General features: G+C 30.1%; 3 protein-coding genes across 4 annotated transcripts; 2 read left to right on the top strand and 1 right to left on the bottom strand.

Annotated features, from left to right (window-relative positions):
- The first annotated feature begins 967 nt into the window (after positions 1–967).
- Positions 968–4,882, top strand: LOC119601577 (odorant receptor 82a). Its single transcript, XM_037952591.1, has 6 exons — positions 968–1,277; positions 1,452–1,635; positions 1,759–2,104; positions 4,126–4,230; positions 4,516–4,668; positions 4,832–4,882. The coding sequence occupies exons 1-6, from the start codon at positions 968–970 to the stop codon at positions 4,880–4,882; spliced, it is 1,149 nt and encodes a 382-aa protein (XP_037808519.1).
- A 9,541-nt stretch (positions 4,883–14,423) lies between these two features.
- Positions 14,424–16,300, top strand: LOC119601575. 2 transcript variants are annotated; one of them, XM_037952590.1, is made up of 3 exons: positions 14,424–14,706; positions 14,793–15,191; positions 15,289–16,300. In XM_037952590.1, the coding sequence occupies exons 2-3, from the start codon at positions 14,822–14,824 to the stop codon at positions 16,245–16,247; spliced, it is 1,329 nt and encodes a 442-aa protein (XP_037808518.1). In that variant the 5' UTR covers positions 14,424–14,706; positions 14,793–14,821; the 3' UTR covers positions 16,248–16,300. The 2 variants fall into 2 exon arrangements, with proteins under 2 accessions (XP_037808518.1, XP_037808517.1); XM_037952589.1 differs by having other exon boundaries at positions 14,429–14,722; positions 15,289–16,247.
- On the bottom strand, positions 16,300–19,644 carry LOC119601564 (putative ankyrin repeat protein RBE_0997). Its single transcript, XM_037952579.1, has 5 exons — positions 19,412–19,644; positions 19,176–19,305; positions 18,847–19,092; positions 16,649–16,853; positions 16,300–16,500 (listed from the first exon to the last, which is right to left on the bottom strand). Exons 1-5 carry the CDS (start codon positions 19,642–19,644, stop codon positions 16,301–16,303), a joined length of 1,014 nt encoding a protein of 337 aa, XP_037808507.1. The 3' UTR covers position 16,300.
- Positions 19,645–21,102: the final 1,458 nt, after the last annotated feature.

Genomic DNA, 21,102 nt, shown 5'->3' with positions numbered 1-21,102 from the left:
ATACGAGTATAGTGAAATTCGGCACACATAAGTTCCATGCGAGCCAAAATCTCTCTATCAAATTTGATTTGGATCGGCCTATAATTGACCATACCCTCAAATAAGGTTCCCTTAAAAAACGACTGACAAAAATCCTCTCTAGCATATTTTATGTGGATCCGTCCATAATTGACCCTACCCCCAATATAAGGTCATTATTAATTTAAAAGTACGATTAAAGGATGAAATTTGACATAAGTAAGTTTCTTAGTAGCCAAAACCTAAGTAACTTTTATAGGAACGTAAATATTTCTAACGAGTTTCATGCGGAAAGTGTCGTGAACTGATATTCGATGTAAACATGTTTTATATGAACCAAAATCGGTCTAAAAAAATTTATGAAAAACGGTCAATAATTCACCTTACCTCTCATATAAGGTCCTCTTCAGTAGATTTAATAAATAATATGACCCTGATGTTTATAGGAGAGCATTCCTTTTAGGTTAAACGGTTTGATGGTTGTTGATCCAACAACTATAAAAAATATAAAAACAATTTACTCGTACTTGTATTACAATAAATTTAACATTCACCCACTTATTCGTTTTTCTTCTAATATCACTGTCAGTAATTAATATAAACAATAACCCATTATTATCAACCTTAACATAAAACAAACCAAAAAAATTTAAATAAAAGGATTGACTATTTACTGTCAATAGACTGCAAAACAATACCCACCCATTCATGTTGACAATTATTCATTCAGAATTTGCTGCCAGTCAGCAAATACTGTTAGGCCAACAAACAAACAACTTAAAGTATCTTTGAGGTCTTAGGAATTTATTTATCTTAACTTATTTATTTTCTGTGTGCCTTTAATTGTCTTATACTTAACTTGGACACGAATTGTTGTCTTAACGCCCAAAAGAAAAACAAAGAAATCTTTTTAGTTTAGTTTCTTTTTTGGAGATTTCATCCATTGAAAATGATAGACTTATTTGGAAGACAAAGACAGTGCCTGCGTATAATGGGTCATCATTTTGTACGTGATAAATCGGTGTTGTTAAGGAAATGGCGCAACATTGTATATTTTGGTGTCCTAATGTTGGTCATGTCGGCCCAATGGCCCATGATAAATTATGCCATTTATTATATTGACAACTTGCAATTGGCAACGGCAAGTTTAAGTATTTGTTTCACCAACATACTGACTGTAATAAAAATTACAACATTTCTTAGCTATAAATGGCGTTTTGTTGCTTTGATGACAAAGTTGGAAACTATGTATCAGGAATGTAAGTATTACATATTTAGCAATACATTCTCGCACACACATACATATTTACAACATAGTTTTATTAATAGCATTAAAAAAGGAAGTGTTTTAGTAAATTATTTAACATTGTTTTTTTAATGTTGCACTAATTAATCAAATTCTTTTCTTTACTTATTTTGTATTATTTTGGTAGTGAAAGATTCAGCTGCCAAAACAATTTTAGAAACTGCAAATCGTTCAGCTATTATGGTGGTTAAACTTTATTGGATGTCTGTTTGCAGCACTGGCACCTATTTTATGATGTCTCCAGTCCTAAAAATTTTATGGTCAAAATTTCGTAATACAAATGCCGTATGGGAGTTACCCATGCCTATGAGGTAAGCATTAGAAATTAGAAAATGTGCTAAACTAATATTAACGTATATAAATATAGTTAAAGAAAATTTATGAATATAATGATTCCTAATAACATTTAAATCATTAAAACGATCCTTTTTCAGATTTGCCTTCGATTTTGAGACATTTCCAGGTTACGAATTTGCCTATATCTATACTGGTTTAGTAACTCTATCTGTTGTTATGTATGCTGTAGCCACTGATGGCCTATTTGTATCATTTGCGATAAATTTAGTATCACATTTGAAAATACTACAAAAATCTATTGAAAATAATACATTTTTAAAATCCGACGAAGAACTACACAAAGATCTGAAGTCTTATATTGAATATCATAATTTAATATTAAGTTTATATAATGAACTACGTGATATTTATAGTCCCATAGTGTTTGGACAATTTCTGATGACTTCATTGCAAGTGTGTGTGATTGTTTATCAAATGGTAACAGTAAGTACTGATATTCAAACATACATATGTATGTATATTTGTTTTAAAGTGGAAAATAAGTACCACACGGTAAAAGCTAAACGGTCTATTTCTATACCCATCATCACAAAAGATGGGGGTATATGGTTTTTATACCATACACCACTTTAGTGGTGTATTAGTATATTGGATTTGTGCATAGAATTAATGGTTTTATATTCATCTTGAAGTATACCAATCGGCTCAGATTCATTTTCTGAGTCGAATGAGCAATGTCCGTCCGTCTGTCTGTCCGTCTGTAATCAACTACAGGTCGCAATTTTGAAGAAAATTGGATGAAATTTGGTAAACACATTACTTTTGACCCAACTGATAATTCTTGAACGTCATTAATTCCCATATAAACTTCTAAATTACAATGAAATTCGGTATAATTAACTTTAATGTCAACAAAAATTCCTCCACCAAATTCTGTTAGGATTGGTTCATAATTTACCCCTAGCTCCCATATATAGTCTCCATCAGAAAATATTTGTTCATCAAAAATATATCGAAATTAAGGAAAAATTCAACATAAATGCTTTATTATTGAAAATAATACACATTTTAGATATACTCATAACTGGTGTAGGGTATCATATGGTCGCCCGACTATACTTTTTACTTGTTGTCATTACATTTGTAACATATCGTAATATTGTTCTAAGACCCACAAAAGTATACATATTGTGGGTCCTTATTAAATTCTAAGACGAATTAGCCATGTCCGTCCGTCTGTCGGTCCATCTGTCTGTATGTTGAAAACACGATAGAGTCCAAACGGGATGAGCTAGAGAACTGAAATTTTGCACAAATATTTTTGTAGCCTACACCACTATAGTGGGGAGGGTATTATACGTTTGTGCTGATGTTTATAACACACACATCAGTATACCGATCGATTCAGAATCACTTTTTGAGTCGATTAAGACATGTCCGTCCGTCTGTCCGGCTGGCTGGCTGTCCATGTAAACCTTGTCCAAACATGTTTTTGGCACAGGGACGAAGACTGTTGAAAATGGTTGAAATCGGTCCATTATTTCACCTAGCCCCCATACAACCGTACCTCCCGATTTGGGCTTTTTATGCCATAATTTGGGCTTTTTATGCCCTAAATAATTACTAAATACGAGAAAATTTAAACATATTTTTTGGAGATGGCATCAGTTCCCTACCAGCTCACTATAGGCGGAATGATCACAGAAGGCACGTAGGGCCCTGAAATTTGGTATGACTCTCTCGAAAGTATTAAAACAAAGTTTAAAATTTATTGGACCATCTACCTCAGAAAATTACTTCAATGCTCATAACAGACTTCAAAATACCTGTATAGTGATGAATTTCTAACAACAAGTTTTATAGGAGCCGAAATGTTTCTACCAAATTTTAGGAGCATCGGTCAATAATTGACTCTATCGCCCATATAAGGTACCCATTAGAAAATTACATTAATGTTTATAACTGGCATAAAAATAACAGACATAAAATTCGATACAAACTAGTTGCATAAAAACCAAAAGCTTTCTACCAAATTTTATGTTACTCGGTCCATTATTGACCCTATTGTCCATATAAGAAAATGACTTTAACGCTTATAAAAAGCTTAAAAATGTCAATATAGTGATGAAATCCGACATAAATAAGTTTTAAGTATACATAATTGCTTTTAACGAATTTTATGACGATCGGTCCATATTTTTCTCAAGCTCTAATAAAAAGTCTTGTGATCTTAAGTTAAGACAATTTTAAGAAAATTTATGTAGGGGTCGTTTTTTAGATACTGCCCATTTTCAATACCTAACAAGTCTAATCAATATCAGACCTCTAGCTTCTTTTGGACCTTATAGTGATTTTAACATACGGACATGACAATTTCGCTTTAGTATCTAATAAGGTCCCAGAGAATACCTAATACACAAATGCATTTAATAATGGTCGGTATAAAACAAGCGTTATATATTTATCATATAATTAAAAAAACATTTTTTTATGAATTTCTTTAGCATATGGATACAATTTTGGTGTTAATTATAAATTGTACATTTTTGACTTCAATTTTATTGCAACTTTTCATATATTGTTATGGCGGTGAGATTCTTAAATTAGAGGTAAGAGTTTTTATTAAAATTTATAAATTTATATTTTTGAAAAACAATGTTAAAAGCTAAAAGAATTCCAATTTAAATAAGTTGCTTATTAAAATTTAAACAACTTCTAAAATGCCCCTCCTATTTCCTATTTACACAACATTTCCGTTTTCTCACACAAATATAATTTCCGTAGTTATTTTAATTTATTGAGGAATGCAAACATTTCTTCCCATTCTATTTACAAATACATAAAAACATAAACTTTCTTTCCCTCTTGCATTTTCTTTATATTTCATAAATTAGAGTCTCATGGTTGGTATTTCAGTACAACTATCAAATTGGTATAATTTGAAGCCAGCACATCGTCGCATGTTGGTCTTGTTGATGTTACGGTCGCAACGTGAAGCAATTATTAAAGCCGGTTTTTATGAGGCATCTTTGGCCAATTTTATGGCGGTAATTAGTACATAGATTTTTTCGTTTTGTTTTGTGTTCTTTTTGTATTTGTAAGTTCTTTTGTCTTGAGTTTTTATTATTAAGTACGTATTTCAGTTTATAGCCCATAAATGTGGTGTAATTTCTAAAATATATATTTTTTTTATTTATTTCTTTCATTTAGATTTTGAAAGCTGCCGTTTCATATATAACACTTATACAGTCTATTGAGTAGCTAACAATGTATTGTTTATGAAAAAGCTGCTGTTTTATTGAGATTTGTTAGTGCTGAAATTTAATTTCAAGTGTTTGCTGTTACTTATAGAAGCAGTAGTGCTATTTGTTGCTGATAAGAAAAAATAAGCTTTAAAGCTTTTTTATTCACTGTTTTATATATTTAACCAAAGATGTCGTAAATGTGCACTATTATATATTTAATAGTTAAAATAAATATATATACACATATTTGAAGCGTTTATTCAACCAGCCAGTAAATTACTGAGATACTAGAAATATATGTAGAAGCTAAAGCAGAAATTTCTATTATCTTATCCTTTGCGGACCAGAAATGCTCTAAAAACATTTTAATTTTATTTCTCGCGATAAGTTCAAAATTGGGGAATTTTTGAGACTTACTTCGAAAAAATTGTAGACAATTTTTTGAACATATTTTACTGAGATCAATAATTTCAATCGATAGTAGGGAAATAGGCCTTTTTCCAAAAAAAATATTTTTAACATTTTTTAGACCCACCATGAAAAAGATGGTAGGAATATTGATTTTATCATTCCATTTGTAACACATCGAAATATTGGTCATTGACCCACAAAGTATATTCTGTGTTTTTATTAAATTCTAAGACGATCTAGCCATGTCCGTCCGTCTGTCTGTTGAAATTACGATAGGGTGCACACGGCAGGAGCTAGACAGTTGAAATTTTGCATAAATATTATCTATTGATAAGATTTGTTTGGTATTGAAAATGGGCAATATCCGTCTACGTTTTCGGATAGCCCCTATACAAATGGATCCCCGAAAAACAGCTTTAACGAACATAACGGTTTTAAAAATACGAGTATACCGATGAAATTCGACAAAATTAAGTTTCATATGAGCCAAAATCTCTATACTAAATTTTATGCGGATCGGCCCGTAATTGACCCTACCGCTCATTACTGGCATAAAATCTCCCTACCAATTTTTTGAGGATCAGCTCATAAATTACCCTACCCATATAAGGTCTCCTTCAGAAAATTACTGTAACGCCCATTACTGGTTTAAAACTACAAATATACAAGTAAGTTTCTTGCGAGCCGAAATCTCTCTACTAAATTTTATGTGGATCGCTTAATAATTGACCATACCCCTCATATAAGGTCTCTTCAGGAAATTACTTTAACTGGCTTAAAAAATACAAATACACAAGTAAGTTTCTTGCAAGCCGAAATCTCTCTACCAAATTTTATGTGGATCGGTCCTATCCTTATATAAGGTTCCTTCAGAAACTGACTTTACGCTCATTACTGACTTAAAGGTACGAGTAAAGCTATAAATCTCTCTACCAAATTTAGTGAGGATCGGCATATAATACCTACCCCGTATATAAGGTTCACTTCAGAAAATTAGTTTAACGATAATTACTGAAATAAAAATATTATGAGGTTCGGTCAATAATTGACCAAACACCTCAAATAAAGTGATCTTCAGTTAATTTGATGAGTAGTATTCCACAAATTACGAGTACTTAGAAACATAATTCTTCATTCCGAAGTTAATAAGAATTGATCTATAACTGACCCTAGGCCCTATATAAAGTTCCCTTCAAAAAAGTTTTTTGCATATTCCTTATTTAAAAATACGAGTATATCGATAAAATTCGACATAAACAAGTTCTATACAAAACAAAATCTATGTACAAAGTGAATGAGTATCGGTTCATTATTAACCCTACCCATACATAAGGTCCCCTTCCGAAAATTACTCTTAAGCTCATGACTGAATCGACAATACGAGTGGAGCGATGAAATTCGAAACTAATAAGTATTATACGAACCGAAACCTTTCTATCAAATTTGACGACAATCGGTCCATTGACCCTACTGTCCATATGCTTATGTGTGTTCATGGTTTAAAACTTGATTAAATATTGTTTTTGTTTTTAAAAATAAATATTTTGCTAATCCACAAGAGCTCGGTCCATAATTGACTTAAGCCGTATACCGTGATGTTTATAGGGGAGCATACGGTTTGATGGTGGGTATATGAGATTCAGCATAGCTGAATATAACACTCTGACTTGTTAGTATTTACCTCTACAAAAATTTAAAACGCATCGTTTGATAGGTATTCTATGTGCCAAATTTCATTTAATTACCTTCAAAATTACGACCAGTAGTTTGATCGACGAACAAGATTTTGACTTTAAAATAGTGAAAAAGTTATTAAGTTCCAATCGAAGTAAGTATCTAGATTGCATTCGAAGTTTTTATGTATATGCATTCGACGATAATAAAATTCTTCAGAAAAGTTCCAATTCTGGAAGCCCTTTAATTTATTCTTAATAAAAAATAAATTTCACCATAATTTTTACGAGATCTAAAAATCATTCAGAAATTGTATTCTTTCAATGAAAAATAAGACTGAAAAATCTTTCTTTGTAAATGTGATTATTTGCTTTTTTTTGCTTACATGGCCTGCATTCATTCCTTTATACACTCTATCACCTTAACATCATTTTCTAATGTGATGAAAATCAATCTTGAACCCTTCGTTATTTGTACGTCTGTATGAACATTGTGAATAGAGTGTGACTGTTCAGGTGCTATAATTTGGAAATATTTTTTTAAAAATATATACACAAAAACATAAAATCTGGGCCAAGAATATAAAAGAATTAGACTTACATAAATACTTGAACAAGTAGGCATATATACATACATATATGAGCAAAGTTATTTTTTACTTTATTTTTATCATTTTTTTCTCTGATTATCGTTTTAATGAGGTGCTTAACTTAGAATTTACTACCATAAGTTTCCTTGAATGTTAGTAACCTTTTATTGTATACTGACAGAAAATGAATAAAAAGGATTTGTCAGTATTGAATGGAAGTGATTTAGATAATAAGGGATAAACAGACTGTCAAGTCTGTTTAGATTTTGTGTAATAAACAAATTTTGTTAAGTGAAAATTTGTACATTGTTGTAGTTATATAAAAGGCTTGAAAACGTGAAAACTTTTGTGAATGCAGACACATTTAGATAAAAGTGTTAAAATCTTAATAAAATATCTGGCCATATCTTAATTTTCTATGACACATTTGGTGTTCATTTAGAATAAATAACATTCAAGTTACAGTGAGGTATCTATAGTGATTGTTCAACGAAGAAATAAAATTTATTGTTTTCTTTAAAGAGATTTTAAGACAACTTTTATTCAGATAATTTTAAATTAATTAAAGTTATTAAACTGACGTTATACATATATTTTATAAATATGAGTATTATTAAATGTTATTTATTGATGTAAGTATCATCAATTTGTAGTTGTAAAAGAGTATCTGCTCTAATATGTATAAGTTTTAATATGAAATATTATATAATTATATAATTATATCCTACACCACTATAGTGTTGATTATATTATACGTTTGTGCTAATATTTGTAGAACAAATATACTGGTCCTCTTACTTAGAGGATATCAATCGGCTTAGAATAATTTTCTAATACGATCAAGCTACATTCGTTTCTTTCAACAGACAGATGCGCAGATATAGCAGATCGTATTAGATTTTAATACGGACCGACAATATTCATACATACATATACTTTTGTGGATCTATGATCAATTAATCGATGTGTTACAAACGGAATAACAAAATCAATATACCCCCCATCTTTTTTGTTGGTGGCTATAAAATTATGTGAAAATTAAATATTTTCATAAAAAAATTCCGCTTTATTTTATATTGAAATTTTCATGATTTTTACTGCTACTATGCAATATTGAAAGTTTATCATAATTGTTTGAACGTTAGAAAATTTTTATTAAATTTTTCATGTTATTCCTGCTTTTTTGGTAAAAAGTGTTTGTTTAATAAAATTGCAAATATCTTATACTTGTATATTTTTACTTCCTCTCACTAGTGGTATTTGCCACCACCCACTACTTTATGAATACATTTTTAAAGTTTTTCTTTTATATAAATTTTACATAATATGGGCAAACAAAAAATTTTTTAAGTTTCATAAAATTATTTAAGCTATCATAATTATTTAATATAATAATGGCCTTCGAAGACCTAATCGTGAGGTCCGGGGTACTAGGTGAAATATTCAATTTTAACCATTTCAAAATCAACAGCATCATTTAGATTTTTTTGATTTCTTCAAAAATATACAAATTATATTTTTAACCCTTTATAGTACCGTTTAACATTTCTGTAACAAACAAATGTAACATTATATTTATGTGCTAAACTATTGACTTATGTTAAATTGAAAATTTATAAAATAATTTTGTTTTGAGAAAATGTTATAAAAGGGGAAAAAGTTTTATACTATCTATATATAAACATCAGGGTGATATTTGGAATATGGCTTAAGTCAATTGTGAACCGAGCTATTTTGAATTAACAAAACATTACTTTTAAAAAATAGTTTTGTTAAACTTTGAAACCGATTGCCGCAAAATTTGATAGAAAGGTGTCGGTTTATTTAATACTTATTTGTTTCGAATTTCATCGCTCTACTCGTATTTTCAGTTCAGTCAGAGTAATTGTCAGAAGGGGACCTTTTAACGATACTTAACCGTTTATCGCTATTTATACCCTACACCACTTTAGTGGGGAGGGTATATTGGGTTTGTGCTGATGTTTGTAACATACAAAAATATTCGTCCTATACCCACCTTAAAGTATACCAATCGTCTTAGAATCGTTTTCTGAATCGATTAAGCTATGTCCGTCCGCCCATCTGGCTGGCAGGCTGTCCATGTAAACTTTGTGCGAAAGGTACAGATCGCAATTTTCGAGATAATCTTGCCCCCCCATGATCACCTAGCCCCCATACAACAGAACCCTCCGAAAAGGGCTTCTGAGCTCATAATTATGTTAAATATACACCCAATAAGCACTCAAAAATTATAAATTCAAGTGCTTGAAATTTAATTATAATTCAATTTTAATTCCAGTTTTATTTTCAAGTAAAAGTCAAATAATGTTTTCAAACCAAATTTTCTTGTCAAACTTGAAAATAAATTAAAAATATTAATAATAAAAATGTTCATATTTTTACTTCAATAATAATAAATTAAAAATATTAATAATAAAAATGTTCATATTTTTACTTCAATGCAACAAAATAGAACAGCAAATGTTGGTGTCAGAATTTATAAAAACCAATGAATCCAATTGCAATAAAAGGTATGTATGCAGATTAAACCAACCCAAAACGGGATTAATGTAGAAAATATTCTTTGATATAGGCACGAATGTATATAGAATAATGCAAATATTTCTGGTTGATGCGTTCTTTCAAGATCTTTGCTGATTTATTTGTAATGTTAAAGAAACAGAGTGATCCTGTAAATTATGTTTTATACAAGTTTTTGCCATGTAAAATGTATAAATATGCATGTAATTTTGTCCTCATTCATTTCTTATTTATTATTAATAAATGTCTTAATTATGTCTGTTAAATTTTAAGATATGTGGTAGTATGTTACACCTACAGCTAATACATATGTACATAAATATATATACATATATGTATATTATAGGTGCTTGAATGTAATTACTTTTTCGATAGGAATTACATTAAAATTCAAGGTTTGAATTAAACTGTATTTCAAAGATTGAATTTAAGCATTTTTTCTATTCGAGTTGTAATGTTATTCAAGCCTTGAATTAAACTGTAATAACATTATAATGTTCGACTTGAATTCAAGTTTCCTTTTCACTGGAGAATGCTATTGAATTAAAGTGTAATGCAAGTGTATTTCAACACTTGAAATTTGAATGTTTGACTGGAATTAAATTTGATTTACACTTGAATTCCAGCAAAAATGCTTATTGGGCATGTATATTGATAAAAAGCGGCACAACTAAGTTTTATACAAGCCTTGATGACCTTGCCAAATTTCATAGAGATCGGGCCTCATTTGACCCTAGCAAAGTCCCCTTCAGAAAATCACTTGAATGTCCAAAATTAACTTATAAGCACAAATATCGCGCTGAAATTCAGCACAAAAAAATATTATGTAAACATAAATATATTCACTAAATTTTATCGGGCTTGGTCCATATTTGCCCCTAGCCCCCATATAAAGCCTCTTTTAGAAAATTTGTTTTTCATCCATAAATTACTTAAATGTATCGGAACAAGGTAATAGAAGATAAGTGCTTTATTATGAAAAATAAATCACATTGAATATTCATAACTGGTGAAGGGTATCATAAGAAAACCTTATATAGGGTCTAAGGTTTGCTATATATCAATCCTCATTAAATTTGCAATGAAGAATTATGTTCCTAAGTATAAACTTTTTATATCGATTTTCATCGCAGCGCACATAATTTTCTGAATCCTCCTCATCAAATTTACTGAAAAGGACCTTATATTATGGGTAGGGTCAATTATTGACAAATCCTCATAACATTTTGTACACCGATTTTGGTTCATATAAAACTTTGGGAGTTGGATGTGTTAACGCTAGGGATAATCATATGTCCATTCTCACAAAAGTCAGTAGAGAGATTTTGGCTCGTTAGAAATTAATTTATGTCGAATTTCATCGCTATACTCGTTATTTTAAGCCAGTAATGAGCATTAAAGTCATTTTCTGAAGGGGGCCTAATATGGGGTGTAGGCTCAATTCTGGACCGATCCACAAAAAATTTGGTAGAGAGATTTTGGTTCATCGCTAGACTTTTAAAGCAGTTATACCCGTTAAAGCTGTTTTTCGGGATCCACTTGAATGGTGCTATCCGAAAACACCAAACAAGCCTTATCTATAAGGAATAATTGTGAAAAATTTAAACTCTCTACCACTTTCCGTTCGGACTCTATCGTGCTTTCAACATGGCTAGATCGTCTTAGAATTTAATAAGGACCCAGACTATTTATACTTTTGTGGGTCTATGACCAATATTTCGATGTGTTACAAATGAAATGACTAGATCAATATACCTCCCATCTTTTTTGATGGTGGGTATGAAATCGTTAAAAATAACAAAAATTTTAAAATTTCTGTGAAATACATACATATTATATTATTTTCTGAATTCTAACATATCCCAAGAAGATAAGATTTTATTCAAATATTAAAAAAAATTGAATTCAAAAGCCATTAATCTTTTTTAAATCATTTAAAATATTTTATTAATAGCTCATATATGAGTTTATTTTCCTTCCACTAATATACTTGTATAGCTGTATTCCATGGTTGTGCGCGCATAAAGTGCACTGAGCCGCATTGTAAGTAAATGGTATATAACACTTTACTTTTGGGAAAATTATAGATTTTTTTCGGCACTTTATTGCTATGCATAGCAAAAAAAAAGTGCACATAGAATGTTATGTAATTTTAAAAACAACAAGTTAGAGTGCTATATTCGGCTGAGCCGAATCTTAAATACCCTCCACCAGCTACTTTTATATCAATACTTTTCTAATTGATCAAATATTTGTGGAAATAAGTTTTCTCATGTACACATAATAGAAAAATCCCAATTATGAACCGATCGGAAAAAGACTTTCACAGTAATATTTTTGCGCATATGAGTAATACTTGTACTAAATTTTATATGGATATCTTAATTTAGTAATGAGTTATGCGCGTTTAAGCGACTTTCGGGAGGGGACCTTGTATGGGAGCTACGACCAATTATGGACCGATCGGAAAAAACTTTCGCAATAATATTTCTATGCATATGGGCAATACTTATACCAAATTTTATATGGATATCTTAATTCAGTAATGAGTTATGCACGTTTAAATGATTTTCGGGATGGGACCTTGTATGGAAGCTATGTCCAATTATGGACCGATCCAGAAAATTTTTTCTGTGAATCAATTCTATTGATAAAAAATTTTAATTTGTAAGATTTTGTGAAGATATCGACATTCTGACGGAAGTTATTAACAAAAACCCCATTTTCCGGGAATATGTACTTTTGTATGGGAGGTACATGAAATTGTGGACCGATTCTGGCAGTTTTCAGCTGAGATCAAGCTCTTGTATAGAAGCGAATGTGTGGTAATTTTCATGGAATTATCTTGCATAGTTTTCGAGAAAATTACATCAGAATGTGTAAAATGTGCTTATTTTTTTCGAGGTTGTTTTAAATTTTGATTCATAACTTTTCCCGGTGTGAACCGATTTTGCCCGTTTTCAATACCAAACAACTTAGGAAAATGAAGAACATTTTGGGTGAATTTGGTTAAACTCTATTGCTTCGTTTTATCGTGAGCGTGTTTTACACAGACAGACGGACAGACGGACGTAGCTAAATCGATTCAGAATTTGATAAGGACTCAGAATATATATACTTTGTTGGGTCTCTGATGAATATTTCTTGGTGTTACACACGGAATGACAAAGTTATATATACCCTCTATCACCACTGATGGTGGTGGAGGATATAAAAGAATATTTGTATTCGAGTATTTACAGTGTTTTGAATTTAAAAGATTTTTTTGTTTGCGTTTTTAAAATTTTTCTTAAAATTTATATTTTATAAAATGTTTTTTAAAATTTTTTAAGGCAAGTTTTAATTTTATAAATATTTTGTTATATTATCTTAAGTCCATTTTTATTTCACGGTTAATGCACTGTAATTTTGCGTTGATCACAAGTAAGAATAACTATTGCTATCTTATTACAGAACATATAAAGAATGCCTTTCAAAAAACCAGTGTAATCATCATAGGTTTCAATGCAAATAAGTATCGGTTCCTATTTGACCACTTTGGTGTGGCAGATATAGGGTATCATAAAGTCGGCCATGACTGACTACATTTTCTTACACATGAAATACAGAGTTTGTGTGTAATATGATAACATTTTGTAATGTTGTTTTCTTTTTAAAGATTTTGTTCGTTTTTTTTCGTATTTTTTCAATATTTTTCTATTAAACAAAGAAGTAAAACAAAACACGCTAAATGAATTTAAAGGCATGCAGATTATTTTACTTCATTGTTTTTTCATTTTTCTTTTTCGCTGGTTGCTACAAAAGCAATATACATATTTCATAAAAAACTATAAGTAGTTCTGTTGAAGCAAAAAATATTGAAAATTTAAATTTGGAAATTTTTAGCAATAATCAATTTTAATAGTATGTAATATTAAGCAGAAATTATAATATTTCTATAAATATATTTTTTAAAGGAGACTTTTGTTAACTAATAAATGTTTAGTTATTTCGATTGAAGAAAAAACGATTATTTTATTGAATGGAATCAGCCCTATAAGTGGGCCTTTTGATTTGACCCTAATTTATATTTCGTTACAAAATCATACTAAAATCTAACTCTCCTCTTATTTCCATGTAGCACATACTCACACACAAACAATAAAAATTTAAAAACAATTTTCGAAATATTAAAAGCTTTTGTTTAATTTTCTTTCGTATATATTTTTTAAAACTGATAGTGTTATCACTTTTAAACTGACAATCAGCGACCATATTAAAGCAGTATTCTCTCTTACCCTCTCTTACGCCATTCTATACATTTAACCACAGGCCCTTACACAATATTTCACAGATTTAGCATAATTTAGTTTATTTTAAAACTCATCTTAGTTAGACGTTGTGAAGCATTTGTTTACTTGTGGACCACAACAAACAGATTTCACTGCACGTCTAGAGTTTTATTTAAGTTTTTAATATAAACAAAAAAATTCGCGCTTTGAAAATTTCGACCCACAAAAAAAAAAAAAGCGGAAAAATAGCAATAGTGTACAAAACCTAATATAAACAAAAACTTTTATACATATGTATGTATGTATAACTTTGAACAGTTCTATTTGGAGACCATACCACCCACCACTGGCAATGTACAAATAAATCAAAGTCAAATTTATCACTAAAAAGGAAAAAAGTTTTATTTTGCTGAATTCTTTTTTTTTTATATTTTGCTTAGATATTTTGATGGTTTAGGGTGCCAACCACATGTTCAACTACTATTCTGCAAAGTATTTATCATTTGAAGTTTTTCCGAAAATTATAACCATGTGTTGTTTATTTTTCGTACTTTGTCAACATCATCGTCAGCATCATCACGTTGCGTATTCCAACCGCCGTTCAGCTGCTACGAAACTTTTTCCACTATTTAACACCGCATTGCTGTTGGTTCTTGTGAACTTTCTATCTCTGTCAAATGCTCAAATCGCATACACGGGTTATATGTCAGAATTACGCATCCAAGAGTTACACAATATGGCAATACGTTTGGAGCATTCTATAGACATGGATAAATTTGCTTGTGAGAGTTATTTTGATTATGTTTGTGGACGTAATCGTCCATTATTTTCAATATTGGGTAAGTAATTAAGTTGTTGTTCCTAAAAACCCAAGGGTCACTGAAGCTGAACTTATTAATTTAATACCTTCAATACTAATTAAATTTTTCTTTTCAGGACATCTTCCCGAAACAAATGAAGTAATACAACTCTTAACCGAACTCCAAAACGATAGTAACCAATTCGAAGCAAAACAAAAACTTATGGATTTCTTTATATCCTGCAACACTGTAAAGGGTCTAGAGGATTGCTATCGTGAATCCTTTGAATATTTTAAACCATTATTCGTTTATATAATAACAAAAAATTATATTGATAGTGCTTCGCATGAACATAATAACTTTCTTGAAATACTAACAGAATTTGTAAAGAAAGCTGAGGACACTGAGAACTTTGGCAGAAATCCTATACGTTTAAAACTAGCATCACTTAAGGAAAAGTTTAAAACACCACAGATTTATTTCAGAACGGGTGATTTGGATTACGAATATGAATCGTTAAAAATGTATCGGGAAAGTTATCAACACAATATTAGAAACTTGGAAATATTTCGCAAACGTAATTCCACCTATGAGTACGGTCCACATCGTACGATTTTAGATTGGAGTTTATATGTCTATCAGAGTCGTAATAAGCCTATGTCATATTATTATGCCACTTTAAATGTTCACCTCTGGATGACACTGTTCAATACTACTGAACGCTATTACGAACCCAAACGTTTTGCCGAAATAGTTGAATGTTTAAAGTTGCCACAGTTTGTGAATGTTCTGGAGGAAGCACGCATTTTGGCTGTGGTCTATTTAAAAAGTTTTCGCAACGCCTTGGCTGACTATAATGATTGGAGGGCTGTCTCGGCTAAAAATCAGGAGATATTCGATAGAGAAAATGAAATTCTCAAGCAATATAATTTAAATAATAACAAAATATTTTTTACCTTATATGGCCAAAACTTTTGTGAGTTTGGTAAAGATCTTGCGGAAAATGTTTTCTATTTAGGTTTGAAACATACTCAAGAATTCTTTCATACATATTCTTGCGGCTATCAGACCGAAAGGAATGTACGTTGTATATAAAAATAAAATATAATTTTTTGTTGTCTTATCTTGTGTTTACCATTTTTAACAAACTATTTGTCTTTTTCATATTTACTTTGCAGTTCTTTTTCCTTTTTTAATGTCAATACTTTTTCAAAATAATCTGCAGCTTTGTCATTGCCATACAATCGTGCCAAATCTAGACAATTTAAATTATTCATATCTTTGCTCTCCATATCAGCACCACAAATGACCAATAATTTTAAAATGCTTAAATCGGATGCCATAATCACTGCAATGAAAAGAAATTTAAAATCTCAAGTTTTAATTAAACTGTTTCCTGATACATGCAACACAAGCAGTCACATACATGTATTTATGTATCAATCTACAATACAGTTAGTTGTTGTATGAAAATTTTGTTATTTTCAATTTCTTACCTGCACGCATTAACAATGTCCAGCCACATGCATCTCTGGCCTCTATATTGGCACCATTTTCAAGTGCAAATTTTAAAATCTCACCTTGATTTGCATCTACCGCCAAGTGACTGGCAGTTAAACCGTAAATATCTTTGGCTTCCATATTGGCTTTTTTATTCAGCAACATACGCGCCACCGGCAAACGTCCATAGTAAAAGGCCTGCTGTGGATTAGTGTTTTGACATGAGTGAAGAAGTTGGAAAATAAATAGAAACAGATATCAATGAAATCGTTGAAATGAGCGGAAATTCATATTGAATTGTTTGCGTAAAAGATGCAAATGCACTTATGATAATGTGTATTAGGGTAAATTCTTTTTGAAGAAAAATATCCCAAAAAGATAAGATGTGTATTAATTTTGTAATTTCATTTGTAACGTATCGAAATATCGCTTGTATATTATTCCAAAAAGTATATTTCATATAAATTTTTTTTAGAAACTTGTCCGATTCTAAGATATTATATTCCTAAAAAAGGGTCAAGAACGATGAAACTTTCCCAAAATATTCCTTGACGACCTATAGCACTTATTTTATTTTAAAGTGAAACTAGAAAATATAGAACAAAACAAAAGATCTATAAGGAATTCTGAGGCTACCTTCCCATATTATTTTGTATTATTCGCTTTAGTCTCCAAATAAATATTTGTTATCAGATTAATAAACGGATAATTCAAAATTTGTCGGTTAATCAAATAAAAGGACACAGGATATTTTTATAACCATCATCGTGTTTTTTTTTCATTCCGCTTGTAACACATTAAAATATTGGTATAAAAGCTATAACAGTATATATCGTCACCTAAAAAGCAAACAGCCCTATCTAACATTTTTAAAATTAAAAGGTGACACTATGTATATTCATGATTCTCATTAGATTCGAAGATGATCTAACCATGTCCGTCTGTCTGTTGAAAACACGATAGGGTTGAAACGCAACGAGTATCACAAATATTTAAAAACCCACCATCAAAAAAGATGGGGGGTATATTGTTTTTGTCATTCCGTTTGTAACACATTGAAATATTCATCTAAGACACATAAAAGTATATATATTCTGGATCCTTATTAAATTTTAAGACGATCTAGCCATGTCCGTCGGTCTATCCGTCTGTCTGTTGAAAACACGATGGAGTTTAAATGGAAGTAGCTAGCAGGCTGAAACTTTACATGGACATTTTATATTGATGCAGTTTGTTCGGTATTGAAAATGGGCAATATCGGTTCACGATTTCGCCTAGCCCCTATATGGGACGATATAGCCATGTCCGCCCATCTGTCTGTCCATCCTTCTGTCTGTATGTCCGTCTGTCTGTTGAAAGCACGATAGAATCCGAACGCAAAAAGCTAAAAATAATTTTTAAATTTTTGTAGATATTTACAAAATGATTTTTAATGGGTTGAAGCGGCATATTTTTGTTTTTTTTTATTGAAATAGGTGTCAAAATTGTTGTAATTTTTAGCTTATACACAAAAATATTTAAAAACTAGTTTGGAATTTGGTTTGGTCCATTTCAGAATTTTTTGAAATTTATATGCTTCGTATAATACAATAAAAGTCATTTTGCCGACCAGAAATACACTCAAAAAATTCCTACAATAAGCTCAAAATTACGGAATTTTTGAGACCCATTTCGAAAAGATTGCAGAAAAAATTTTGTTTGACCACATTGTACTGAGATCAAGATTTTCAATAGCAGGTAGGGAACTGAGGACCTTTTCAAAAAATTGTTTTATTTTTCTCGTATTTAGTTCATTCAAAAGCATCGTTTGAGAGGTATTCCTCCAAAAAAGTGATCCACGGGAGGACACACTAGTGTCTACTATATTATTTTCTAAATATAGATTACAAATAATAATTTAGTTGAAGTCCAACATACAAATTTTTAGAAAACGTACAACTGGTTTTAATTTTAAACTCTCTTGCTTTTTTGAACGTTTTTTGCTACATAACAAAATTATGTAAAAGATTTTCATAAAACTGTGTTTTTTTGAGATATGCCACTTTTGTGATAAATGATCAAAATGTATTTAATCGTTAAACGACAAAATATCTTTTCGCCTTAAGTAATTAACATTAGAATGAATTATTAAGTTTTTAAAATCAAATGGAATATCGAGTGAATTTCTGAATCACTGATTCATAAACATACTTACATGCAATGGTGTACGTTTATTATTTGTATTTCCAACATGGACACTAGCCCCGTACGTAAGTATCACATCAACAATACACATTTCACTAAACGCAATAGCATTAGCTAAAGGCAAGTAACCATTTGGTCCTGGATATTCAATTAAAATAGGACGATGACGTAAAATACGTTTAACCAAAAATTGTTGGTCTTTTTTAATGGCACGAAAAAGACAAATTGCAGTTGGTTCAGCCGCCAAAGTGCAGCCCTGCGGTAGATGAAAACAAAAACAGCAGCAAGAAATAGAGATTTTGGGATTAATTATAATGGTTCAGCTGTTAGCTTACTTACAACAATATTAGGTGAAATTTTTAATGGTCTATAAGCACCTTCGGCAGCATTTAATTTTAAAGCCTTAACTCGTAATATATAACCAAAATTTTCGTCTAAGTTTGTAACTGTGGTTAAACATTTACTAGTCCTTATTAGAAAAGTAAAGAGAAACGGTCTTATGGTTTAAATTTAAATATTGCCAAAGAAATTTGCACAAATAAATATTAAGTTTTTTACTTCTTGTTTCTACTTACCAATCAACATTTTGCCATCCTTTGACTTTATGATGCACTTCAATTTCATACACATCTGTTTCAGAAATTAAATTCCATTCCAGCGTAATACTATTATTTGTTTCTTTTAAAATTCTTACATTAAATTCATTTTTAATATCGCCAATATCTTTGTTGCTGCTGTTGTCTTCAGTTAACTTTGTTGGTTCCTTATCGTTTGTTGATGTAAAAGTGTCTTTTTCTTCATTCTTCATCATTGATGTTTTGGTTGAAAATATGAAGGTGCTGCGGAGATGATGACGATGTTGCTGATGATTTTGTTTCTTTTGCACTTTTTATTGATGGTATTTATTCTTTTGTTGCATGTAGTAGTTTACTTTTTTTCTGGTTTGCTCTTCTTTTGGTTGCTGCATTGCATTTGGATTCCTTTGAGAATGTACATTCTTTCTGTTGCAGTTGATAATTGCTAACAACTATTGCGACTACAATATCTACAATAGTGTAACAGCATCAACAAAAAGTATCGCATTTTTTCCTTTGTAAATTTTGTATGTTTTATCAATATTGCATTTCTATGGTTACGAAGTATTATTCGCCGAGTGCTTGTATTGAGTTTGCTAGCAGTTGTGGGGAGCTATTGGGAAAAGCAATTATTTTCACATTTCTGTGGAAAAAACAAGTGAAATTCTATAGTCTTTGTAGGAGATATACATATATATGTATGTATATATACACTATTAATGAAATGTACGCCATTATAAGGAAACGTACTGATTGGATGAAGTGCGAAAGTGTAGTTCTAAACAACTGACAATATCAATTTGAAACTAAGTAAATATAGGTTACTAATGGAAATTGTGATTTAATAGTAAACAAAGTTGAAAATATTCTTCGAAAATTTAATAATTTTTCTGTTAGTGCCACATTTTAACACTTCTATATTAAAGGACCTGGTTTAATATTGAATAACAACAATATAAAATTTCTAAATAAAGATTTTTTATCAGCAAACCTGGAAATGCATATGATTTGCATCCATTTGTGCTTATGTTTGTATTAGAAAAAGTACATACAGGAAAAAGATTGGTTGGAAATCGGTCACAGTTACAATTTTTTGTTCACTATGAAAGAATATTACTTGTAGTCATTAAAAAACAGTACATTTAACATATTTTATATAATTACAATTGAAAAACCAAAAGTGTAATCGAACTATGGTTCGCCTAACTACTATTTCAGTTAATCTATCCAACTTGAGCTTTATAAACGGTTATTTCAATTATGTCTTTTAGCAAGATCGAATTAAATTTATAATTATTTGCTACTACTGTAAATATCAGTACTTATAATCGAAATTTTGTTTACATCTCTTTATTAATGCCAAAAATGTGTTTTTAGTTATGATATTAAAATAATTCAATTAAAAGTATAGAAAGTTCAGTTATCTTGATAAAATAAAGAATAATTCTGTATTTCCAACCGAAAAATTCGATATTTATTACAATAAAATCTAATTCGGTATTTCCAACCGAATTCAATATACAAATGATTATGTTTACTTGACATTTAAAAATATTTAGTACTAAATTAATAAAAACGAAATAAAAAAGAACAGACATTTAAAAATAAAAAAAAAAATTTAAAAAAATTAGAAGTTTTTGCAGATTTTTAATAAAAATTGTAAGTAAATGAAACTGTTTCCGTGTATTTAA

The sequence above is a fragment of the Lucilia sericata genome, unplaced genomic scaffold (genome assembly GCF_015586225.1).
Source record: "Lucilia sericata isolate MDLA Ls3-8-SP2 unplaced genomic scaffold, ASM1558622v1 Contig000175F_arrow, whole genome shotgun sequence".
NCBI lineage: Eukaryota > Metazoa > Arthropoda > Insecta > Diptera > Calliphoridae > Lucilia > Lucilia sericata.
The sequence above is the reverse complement of the archived record's forward strand: the minus strand, read 5'-3'. Positions and strand labels throughout refer to the sequence as shown.